The sequence below is a fragment of the Pristis pectinata genome, chromosome 15 (genome assembly GCF_009764475.1).
Source record: "Pristis pectinata isolate sPriPec2 chromosome 15, sPriPec2.1.pri, whole genome shotgun sequence".
NCBI lineage: Eukaryota > Metazoa > Chordata > Chondrichthyes > Rhinopristiformes > Pristidae > Pristis > Pristis pectinata.
In genome coordinates this window covers 31,250,104-31,262,267 of record NC_067419.1, presented here as the reverse complement: position 1 = coordinate 31,262,267, position 12,164 = coordinate 31,250,104, and the positions used below count along the sequence as shown (strand labels likewise).

At 38.6% G+C, this 12,164-nt stretch overlaps 1 protein-coding gene across 1 annotated transcript in view; it reads right to left on the bottom strand.

Annotated features, from left to right (window-relative positions):
- Nucleotides 1-12,164, bottom strand: part of grip1 (glutamate receptor interacting protein 1) — a 335,983-nt gene that overhangs the window by 38,341 nt on the left and 285,478 nt on the right. The window contains 3 exon segments of the mRNA XM_052029773.1: nucleotides 1,139-1,219; nucleotides 2,641-2,786; nucleotides 11,857-12,043. Coding sequence (XP_051885733.1) covers nucleotides 1,139-1,219; nucleotides 2,641-2,786; nucleotides 11,857-12,043 — 414 coding nt within the window.

The window sequence follows — 12,164 nt, the reverse complement described above, 5'->3', positions numbered from 1 at the left end:
AGGCTGACAAAGAGACCTGATAGAAGTTTATAAAATTATGAGAGGCATAGATAGGAGAGACAGTTGGAATCTTTCCCCTGGTGTAGAAATGTCAAGTACTAAAGGACATGCATTTAAGGTGAGAGGGGAAAAGTTTAAAGTGGATTTTCAGGGCAAGTTTTTTTGAAACACAGAGAGTGGTAGGTGCCTGGAATGGGCTGCTGGGGGGAGTGGTGGAGGCAGGTACAATAGTGGCATTTAAGAGGCTGTTAGATAGACACATGCAGGGATGGAGGGATATGGATCACGTAAAGGCAGAAGGGATTTAGTTTAATTCGGCATTGTGCTTGACGCAGACATCATGGGCCAAAAGGCCTGTCCCTGTGCTGTACTGTTCAATGTTCTCTGTGCAGCTGCATCAATGTTGGAACATTCTACAGCACAGAGTAAGACTTGTGTTCACTGCTTGTGCAGCTGCAATAAATGAAAACCAAGTGGCTCTGCGGGCCATTGCAAAAAAAAACGAAGGTCTCTGCACACAGGCAATAGATGCAAGACAGTAATTCCAAAAATGAGAGAGAAACAGCAAGATTGATCCAAAGGAAATGATCCTCTTCAAAGTGCCTGTCAGTAATAGTTGTCTCTCCCCATTTACTCAAGGTCCATGTTCATTCTGGCAGACTTTTCAAGGCTGGGGTAAAAGGCTGATTTTGTTAGGTACCCATTGTTTTTAAATACAGTTAAACATCCATTTATAATTCTGCTGCACAGATTGAAGAGGAGGTCAAACCGCAGTGCTGTTCGATTGTGGGACAACTGTCTAACCAGAGGTCTATTTTATCCAATATCCCTACCCCTCAATTTTTCAGTGAAACAGGGTGGGACTGGCCATGAGCATCACCGGACAGTGATCCCCAGCATGGGTTACAAAGGCCAGTGGAAGCAGCCTGACTGCAGGCCAGTGTGGAATTTAACTGTGACAAGTTGCAAGACCGAAAATGGTGTTTGGCTTTCAACGTCACTCTGTGCAGTGCAATCCCAGGAGTACAGGTCGCGTGGTTTGTGAACACATTGCTGGTTTTAGTCTATGAGCATTAAAATGTAAATTGTAATGCACTGTACAGAACAATGTGAATACGAGGTCTCTGCAAGTACTCACAGCTGATGGTAATGCCAAGCTCCACCCCACTCCTCTTTGGTAGCTTCACGTGAAATGTGCCACTGCTTGGGACCACTGATTCTGCAGAAAGGAAAGATGAACTTCATGAAGATAAGCAAAGTTTTATGTAATCTGGCCAGAGAACTGTGTAAAACTAAAATATCACTTCTGCTTCACTAAACAATGTACATCACATACTTGACAGGGCTTGAGCAATCTTGGGCTTCTGTTTGACACCGAGTTTTAAATACAATTTCCTGATACAAGCAGCAATTGCTTTCAGCTCAACAACATCATCTCCCCAGCTACTTCAACCCTATTTTTCAGACCTTCCTTCATTAAACGCTTTATGCCTACTTTAGTTACTCCCACAGAGGACCACACCAAGACTTTCAAGCTGTCCTCTGACCTCCAAAATTCCACTGGTCTCAGCATGTCCTACGTGAAATTATGAACACCCTTCTAAAACATTAAAATATTTATGTTGGTCTAGAATTTCCGTCAAGTCTTTGCTGAAGCCCTAAGTGTTAAAACATTACATCACATCCACTGTCCTGCCTGTTCCCTATAACCCTCGACTCTCACATGGACCAAAACATCTGACTTTATTGGCTTCATAACCCTCTGAGGTAAAGAATTCCAAAAATTTAACAACCCCCTGAAAGAAGAAATTCCTCCTCATCTCTGTCATAAATGGATAGCCCCTTATTCTGAAACTTTGCCCCTGGATCTTTATTGTACCATGGATGGAGGTATCCTCTCAGCTTCTACCTTGTCAAACCCCTCAGGATCTTCTGCTTCAATACAATCACCTCTTGTTCCTTGAAAACTCTAACGTGGATAGGCCCAAACTGCTCAACCTTCACTTGTAAATCATCCCCTTCCCAGGAATCAATTTAATGAATCTATCTAAACTGCCTTTGACGCAAGTATATTCCTTCCACACCTACAATGCCATATTGTTCTTGACAAGAAGTTATCAGCATGCGGAAAGCATCAATCATTATAGCAATTCATTAGTTATGTGCAACATTGCCTTTCCACGGAGAACCTAATGTAGCTGATAGGTCTGAAGGGAATACATTGAGAAAAGCACTGGAAGAGGATGGACCGTCTGGCACGTTTCAGTTGTGCAACATTCCACGATCTGAAGAGATACATTTTATTAAAAAAATAAACAAAGTCATGTTCTTAATTTTTAAACTTTACAGCCAAGGGAAATCACAGTCAGTTGTATAGTTCAATATGATCACACCTTTGCTTTTTGCTTGAATTGCTTAAGTAAATCATGCTTTCCACATGACCAACTTCTTATCACAGTATAAAGGTGGTGCATTGATTCAGCATAAAATGACAACTATTTCAGGCACACATCTGTTTCATGTGGAAGAATTATTCCTCTATATTGAAAAATATCCCCTCCCAAATGTGTGCATTTTCTCTCAGGTAAAAGGTCAATATATCCCACTATATTCACATAATGGCCACTCTGCCAAGTTTACCTGCGACATCAAACTCTACTTCCAGTGTGACTTTGCTGTTGATGGCACAATCTCGAAGGAGTTGGTTGGCTTCCTCCAGTGTGCTGTCCTCTGTCAGGATTCCATTGATGGTCAGAATTCTGTCTCCTACCTGCAGCAACCCACACCTGCCAGACACAGCAACAAAAGCACCAGCTGTCATACCCACTTCAGGAGACAGGCGAGATAGAACGTCAAGCGCGTGACATTTGAATGCTGGTAAAGCTGCTCTCCATCTGCTCTCATCTATTACTGAGCTTGATTCATTTTACACAGCATAAATCTGTTGAGCAGCAGCACCACACAGGTTCTCAAGCTGCTATCTTAAGTAAAAAAAAATCCATGAGAACAGCTGAAACCATGACGAGGGTGAATTCAATGTCCATTACGTCCTTGCAGCTGAAGAAAGAATACGAGAGGGCAGCGGCATGAAACTGCCTTGTGCCATTTTTTGAACAATTATTTTATCCAAAAAGCCATTATGGACACTAGAGAAACAAAGGACTGCAGATGCTGGAATCTAGATGAAAAACGCTATGCGAGGCGGGCAATCTTGCCATCCTCGATGGCGATGAGGAAGGCGAAGAATGGTCCACTGAGAGCATGGATATGGCGGAGAACGACAAGAAATAATGGTCCCGGGCACATCTTGGAGAGTGAGGAGTAGGGAGTTTCATCTTGAATTAAGAATATTGAGGCAAATCCTCCACCGATCCTGATATTGCCTGCTGCCTGCCTTTGGGTCAGAAAGTTTTCATTAGTTGTCAAAGCTGTCACTGAAATTGTGTATGTCTTTGACATTTACACATTAAAGAAACCCAGGAAGCATCAAAAATAAAAACTGTGAAAAACTAAAACACTTCAACTTTAAAACAATGAAATACAATTAAATAAATGGAATCAAATCAAATACAGTCCATAGTGTTTTTCATTATGGATACTATTCAGATATCACTGGTTTGAATACAAGAAGGCAGCCCAATAAAAGCCTTAAGCAGGCTGAATGTGTTAATAAGAGTATGAACAGCTGTCAAGGGACATCGTTTCCCCAAACTGGAAAGAAAAGTATTTATATTATGCATGCTTTAAGTAATTTCCCAGATGTATGTGGTATTTAAACAGACCTTTCAAAATCTAATGTGAAACACCAATACATCACCCCTCCATAGTAATACTTCCGGGCCACGTTTCTGATCGCATCTCCTAGGTCCCATCTGGGAGACACTGCTGGCTTGGCAATTGCCCAAGATGCATTTGCAACCATCCAATAATATGCAGCACATCTCTAGTAACCCTGCAGTTCCTTGGACTAAATAAGACAAGATCTGAAGTTCAATAGTGATCAGATCTTAAGCCAACTTGTTTCATCTACACGGATCCATTTTGGCCCAACTTCGAGATCCTAGCAAATTTTTACCCCATAATATGTCTTTGGCAGACAATACTTCACATGATTTTTTTTTGTGCATTGTGCATAATTGAATTTGCAAAAGACAGAAAACAGAAGTGAATAAATTGTGTTATGCCCAGATTTACAGATCTGAATTACACAATGCCTTACATTAAATACTGATGGTATGAAGTTCAATAATAAACAACTGCTATCACAAGACTGCAGGCAGTGGGAGGAGGTGGGAGAGAGATCAGTGCTCTTGCTTTTTATACGTTTATCAACACTACTATTGGAATAGGTACCAGATAGGAAACAATGGTAAATGATTTTCTTTAACTCATTTTACCTTCTTCAGGAAAACCAACAAGAAGAAATCTTCATGAAATTTCTTCCAATGTTGCTGTACACTGAAAAGTACAACATTCTGTTGCTGTACAACATTTGTACGTAATTTTTCTAACACTCTAATGCCATAGGAAGTTTCATTTTGAATTAAGAGTATTGAGGCAAATCCTCCACCAATCCTGATATTGCCTGCTGCCTGCCTTTGTGTCATGAAGTTTTCATTAGTTGTCAAAGCTGTCACTGAAATTGTGTATGTCTTTGACATTTACACATTAAAGAAACCCAGGAAGCATCAAAAAATAAAAACTGTGAAAAACTAAAACACTTCAACGTTAAAACAATGAAATACAATTAAATAAATGGAATCAAATCAAATACAGTCCATTTGTTATTCTTCCCATTGATTTCAATAGGATGGGTGTGGCTCTATATCTGAGAGGTAGGAGATCTGTGGAAGTTCTGTGGGGCCTCCAACTGTGCTGCATAGAAGCAGCCAGCAATCTAGTGAAAGATTCCATTGCAGGCTTAAGGCTGCACATCCATGAAGAAACATTGACGAGTCTGACAGAGGAGCTGGCACATAGCAAAGGCTGGCAGACTTGAAAAATTAACTGTTTCTCTTTCCACAAATGCTGCCTGATGTGCTGAGTTTTTCCAGGCTTTTCTGTTTTTTTGTTTGAGAAGATCAGGCCTGTTATTTATTATTTGTATTCACAGGATGCAATTATTTCACTGTAAAAGACAAACTAAAATGCTGTGTTTTCCATCAATAGTACTAAAGGCAGCATTTTATTCTGAGTGGTTGTGTAAGATTTTGCTGCAAAACCAACATTACATTCAATAACCAATTCTGTTAGTAACTTTACTGGAGCCAAGATCACAACTTATACAAAACTGATGAAGCAACAGTCAACAGTATTAATGGATATACACACATCATCATCTCTATGTCAAATGGAAAGACTTAAAGCCTTTCAGATCAAATGGACACTTTGATAATTTGCCTCATCAATTTCTGAGTGTCCTTTTTTCAGTTATTCACCTTTCATTGATTGCTATGGCTTACAACATTTCTGTTCATATATCCCTAGTGATGGGCTAATGAACCCTTCTGCCAGACATTAAATTAATTATTCCACCCTCTCAGTTGCTGGGGGGGTGGGCGAAATCAGGTTCCAGAAAATGGCACACACAAAAACAACATGGATCTGCAGAGGCTGCAGAAAGCAAGTTAATTCTATCCAGTTGTCTCTGGATGCCAAGGAGTAACAAGCTGTGGCTTCAGCTAGGAATAAAAATGATGAAAAAATTATTTTGATATAAAAGATGCAGTTTTTGGAAATACAAGTATATAGAAAACAGCAAACAACTTCTGAAATAGTGAAATGAGGAATCCCAGAGGAGGCCAGAAGAGTTGAATGATATAAATTAGGAAGTAAAAGGTGCACATAACAAGATTTAAATAGTAATCACAGGGGACTTTAATCTATATGTTGAGAGGGCAAATTAAATTATCAGCGTGGAGGAAGAATTCCTGTAATGTTTGCGAGATGGATTTCTAAATGAGTAATTTGAGGAACTGACTCAGGAACAGGCTATTTTAGATCCAGTACTGTGCAACAAGAATGATTTACTGTAAAGGAGCCCATTGGAAAGAGTGACATTAATATGTTAGACCTTTATATTAACTTCAAAAGTGATGCATTTCCATTTGAAATCAGGGTTTTCAATCATGACAAAAACTGTGAATGCATGACTAGCAGATTAGCTGGGATAGATTGGGAAATTATATTATAAGGTGTGATAGTGGACAGGCAATGGATAGTATTTTCAACAAATGCATGATTTGCAAAAAAAAATTACATTCCTTTAAGACAGGAAGAGTTGTCCAACGATGGATTACAGAAGATACTGAATCGAAACAAAAGGCTAATGTAGATGCCAGAGAAAGCAGTCAGCCTCAGGATCAGGTGTGTTTTAGAATTAAGCAAGGAATGAATGAGAAATTGATAAAGGAAGGGAAAATAGAATACGAGATAAACTAGTACATAGAACATAGAACACTACAGCACAGTACAGGCCTTTTGGCCCACAATCTTGTGCTGATATTTTATCCTGCTTTAAGATCTATCTAACCCTTCCCTCCCACATAGCCCCCTATCATTCATGTGTCTATCTAAGAGTCTCTTAAATGTCCCTAATGTATCTGCCCCCACAACCTCTGCCGGCAGTGCGTTCCACGCACCCACCGTTCTCTGTGTAAAAAAACTTACTTACCCCTGACATCCCCCTTATACCTTCCTCCAATCACCTTAAAATTATGTCCCCTCGTGTTAGCCATTGTTGCAATGGGAAAAAATCTCTGACTGTCCACTCGATCTATGCCTCTTATCATCTTGTGAGGAACATAAAAGCAGATAGTAAGAGTTCCTATAGGTATATAAAAAGTAAAAGACTAGTGATGGCAAATGTGGGTCCCTTATAGGCAGAAATGGGAGGATTTATAATGTGAAATAAGGAACTGGCATAGGAATCGAATAAAAAGTGTCCTGAAATACAGGAGAATCAAGGGTTCAGTGCAAGTGAGAAAGTAAAAGAAATCAGTGCAACCTCAATATAATGCTTCGGGTTATATTGTGTTTCAAATACAACACAGATATTATCACTACAGTACTATCAATACAGAAATTAGGTAATTGTAATGTCCCTTATACTGTTAAAGTTGACTCCAACACCTATGTTATATTTAGGTTGTACTGTATTTATAAAGAAATATCACTTCATAAGTTAATGTCTGAAAGGTGATAAATCACAAGGATCTGATTAACAATAAATGAGATTTTTGAAAAATGTCCCAATGGAGAGAGTGGATGCTCTGGTTATGACCTTACAAAATTCTATAGATTCTGGAATGGTTCCTGCACATTGCAGGGTAGAAAATGAGACCAACTATTATAGAGAGAGAAAACAAGGAACTAATGATCTGTTAGCCTGACGTCGATAGCTGGAAAAATGCTGGAATCTATTATAAAAGTTGCGATATGAAGACAGTAATGTAACTGAACAGAGTCAACATGAACACATAAAAGGGAAATCAAGTTTGACTAATGCTTTGGAGTTTTTTTGAGGATGGATTATGCAGAGTAGAAAGACATGCCGTATTTGGATTTTTGGAAGGGTCTTGATAAGATTCCACAGAGGAAAATGCTGAACGAACTCAAGCACAAGCAATTGGGGCTAATGTACTGGCATGGTCTGAGAGCTGGTTAAAAGACAGAAATCAAGAAGGAGAAATGTGCACGTTTTCCAATAAAGACAAGAATCAGTTGTCAGGTAGCAGCATAGACTTGTAAAAATACTGTTCTGACAATTGATTTAAATGTATCTCTAAAGTAGTCAGATGAAACATTGAAAAATGAAGGGCTGGGTATCCGAGACATTTGGCTAAATATCCTTAATAAATGATCTGGATCCAGGAGTCACAAGTACAGTTGTAAAATGTGCACATGATGCAAAGCTAAACAAATAACCAAAAAAGTTAGGCTACGATAGAATGTGGATATAATTAGAATAGGGCCATTGAAATCCAATGTGGAGAACTGCAAAGGCCTGCACGTAAGAAAGAAAAATCAACGGGAGAATTGCTTAAATTGAAAGAAAATGAAGGAAAGGGAAAATGAGAGGGATCCTGGATCCTAGGTCACCAGCAGTTGCTGCAGGAGTATGTTGTATGGTCCCTTCAGCCAGCTTCACAATTCAAGGTGGTGATCTTCCACCTTCATTCCCCTTCACCAAATCCCTTGATGTCCTGAGATCCATTGATTTGAGTCTTGAATATACCCATTGAATGAGCATGCTGATTGGATTATGAATGACACAGTAAGTTGATTCCCTTGCAAAAATACCTTGCACCACTAGGCTTCTCATCACCTCATACCTGATTATGTTGTAGACAAAGTGCAGTATTTAATTGCCACAATTATTCAAAACCTATCATTGTTACATTATTCCTGTTACCAGCATCATGGAAGATGAAACAGAATGACAGTAAGCTCTTCATCTTGACTAGAAATTCCTTGGTGTGATTTTAATAAAATTGCCAGGTCAATCTCCAGCAAAGGAAGAAACTGTTATGGAACTTAGTTGCATCAGTTAGTTCCAGGCATATTAAGTGAAGAAGCTTTTCAAGATCAAAGCAGACTGAATTAAAAGCTAGATAATTTAAATACAGCTGTCAGCATGCAAGGTGAATTTACCCAGGAGCAGAGGATCCAGGAGGAATATACAGCACTTCCACAGATCACAGCTCATGATTTTCAATCTTAACACCAGCTTCTCAAAGGATGGCATGGTAACCAGTGTGCATGCCAACTCATAAAAACAAGTCATGCAAGTTTTGGAAATATGGCCACCTACACGTTTACAGAATTTAAGCTAATTAATTGATTTTTAAAAAATGTGATTTGACTTGGCAGCAAAGGAATTTATTCCAAAATCAATTCCATCAATTTATATAAACCTCGGATGCTGACCTCAACTATAAATTTAAAATCACCACATAATTAATGGTAAATTGATGAGTCACATTGGATATGTCTTTTCAACATCTTTATCTGACACTAAAATAATCTGTAAATTTAATTACTACATATCAATTGTTATGTTAATAAACAGTTATTAGTTCAATTAACTTTGATAATCGAATGAATTAATCTTTTATTGTCATTCTGTGAAAACTGATGGGAGCTGAGGTAGTGCAAGTAGTAGTACAAACTAACTAATACTGGACAGTTCAACAAGCCAAATCTGACCAACACTCAAAGTGGATAATACAGCCTTCCTCATTAATGGATTAAGGTGAAGAATTAAGGGTCTTGTGTCCTCGATGAATATTCTTGTCAAGGTACATATGACCAATATCACTGCCACGCTCTTAGAGCGAAAGGACAAAGTAAATGCTGACCCTTCATATCAAATGAGGAAAATTATGCCTTCAAAATTAGGAGCGAAATTGAGCAAGGGCATCACACCCATGCAGCAGTTAGCCCCGATGCTGCACAGCTCCAGGCACCCAAGTTGAACCCCAACGTCAGTCTGTGTGGAGTTTCATGCTCTGAGACAGCGTGGGTTTCCTCTGGGTGCTCTGATTTCCTCCTGTATCCCAAAAATGTATTGATAGGTTAATTAGCTATAGTAAACTACCCTTTTGTGTAAGGATCAAAGGAAAGGTGATGTGAATGTGAGAGAAAATAGGGAAACAAGGTGTGTGGAAATGGGACTGAAAGGATCTCAGGAGACCTCATAGACTTAATAGAATTCTCTTGTAATAAGTTAGAAAAAAAATGACACAGGTTTCTGATCATTGGTTATTGACATGAAATATTACAAGTGTTTCTCTCTGCCAAGATGCTAAGTAATTTCAGCCTTTTTTATTTTTATTTCAGATTTCCATCATAGTCAGTATTTTGCTTTTAGATGGTGGAACTTTTAGAAATAAAGTCTCAAGCTACTGATAAACCAATAAACGTATTTGACAGATGACTCTTGGAAACAAGACAGTAGATGTTAAGTCAATACCCAGAGTCATTGCTACACAAATTACTTCCAGTGAAACTGAGGACACCATTTTAAAATAATTTTCAAAAACAAAGTACAAACATATGATGCCCAGAGATAAGTCCACAGTGTGAAACTGAAAACCAATAGGTGAAGGAATGTATGTACAGATTGAAAATCTTTTCCCTAACCATGAGAGAAGTATCAGAAATTGGGCAGAAATATTAACAGCTAGCAAAGGGGGGACCAACTTGCACAGCGAGAACACCTTTTATAACAAAATTATTGCTGATGTAGGATAAGAACCCAATACACACTGATAGCTTAAGTCAATTATAATGGCAGACTGCAACATTTGAACATACGTATGAATTAGAAGTAGGAGCAGGAGTAGGTCTCTCAGCCCCTCAAGCCTACTCCACCATTCAAGAAGATCATGGCTGATTTAATTGTAACGTCAACTCCACATTCCTGCCTAGCCCCGGTATTCTTCCACCCCTTGCTCATCAAGAGTCCATCTAACTCTGGCAAAAACAAACATATACAACCGTGCAATTAAACCTGGAATTTGTAAAAAGGGTCAAAGCAGAAACAACATGCTGCTAACATCACAGACATTTGAGCAAAAGCATGAATGAGCTTCCATCTACTTAAAGACAAAAACACTATGGATAATGCTGTAGATGGCTCACAAGCTATAATGCTTTTATGTGTTTATAATTTGACCCCAAGGACTGTGGATGGAGGGGAATGAGTAAAAGACAAGAAGGATTTAAAATAAATTCTCTTCTAGTGTCAAACATCTTGTGAACTAGAAACAGCAGTGAAATAAGATGTTAAATAAAAGGGCTGCAAGTACTATCAATATAATAACAATTCTTATCAAGTTATTGGTCCAGCTGGAACTCCAACCATAATATCTAATTGTAACGTACTATTGGATGGCACCCAAGTAGTCTGTTAGAACTGCACCTAGCTTGCCAGATTTAAAAGAAAGCTAGATAATAATGAAAGCTTGTCTTTAGTGTGCTGGGGAATAACCGATATTTATTGGCTACAACAGTTAGTCAACATAAATGAAATGATAGATAATTTAAGTTCTTAAATAATTTAGTTCTTTAATTCTTAATGGAATCAAGTGAATTAGGTTGGAAGATGCACTTGAGGCATTGGACTTTAATGAGTGGCGGAGTACTCAAGGGGCAATGTAATCTCTTTCCGCTTCTATGTTCTTATGCAAGTCACATTGTTAGATGAAAAAGGAGGCAAAATTGAGAATGCTCAATGCTTTCCTCCACAATGGCGGTGAATGTAGAGTTCGTCTATGCAACTGAGCTTATGGAATTTTAATACAAGATGCGCAGCGAACTGAAGGATGGCATACAGAGAAACATTACAGGATGATAAAGATGTGGCTCTTTTTTCAAAAAAACACATCACTGCCTTATTCGTATTATCAGAACCACAGAGACGTCTCATCTTTCCTCAACCCCACAAGATTTGCAGCACAAGGAATATCTGAAACTTGTTAATAAGCAGCAGAAACACTATGGAGATGAAGTTGTAATTTGAATAGCACATTTAAATCAAACAAAGTCAGAGATGTTTTAAAAAGAAAGACTCATGGAATTGAAAGAATCACAACAGAAAATATTGTGTTCATTCTAGATAATACAACCTTCCATTTGAAATAGATAGTGATAAATAGAAATGACATATCCTAGTATTTTACTTGTTGTCAATTAAGAGCACTGAGAGATAATACATGGAACATTCTTCAATTTGACAACTTTGCTCAAGTAACATCCTCTAATTAATTGTAAGTGTCAAGATTAAACATCCTTTCAAGCAGAGAACAGTATTTGCAGAAAACATTTCAAAGTTCGAAGTCTCAGGGCTCTCACCTTTCTGCTGGGCTGTCAGGTTCAATATATGCAATCAATGGTGGAGAAGACAAGGTCTCTGTGGCAAAAACACCTCCCTGGAGCTGAATTCCAAACCCTACGATTGGGTCACTGGTTAGGACCACTTCTGCTGTTTCTGTGTGGACAATCTGGCCTGCGGAACCAACCGTACTGGAGGCTAAAGACACTGTGAAAGACAGACAGTGGTGGGCTTCACTTCTGGGTCAATTCATGGAACAGAATTCCACTGATGTAACTAATATGATGTGGTTGGAGAAACACTCAGTCTCTGCCTCTGTAATAGTCAT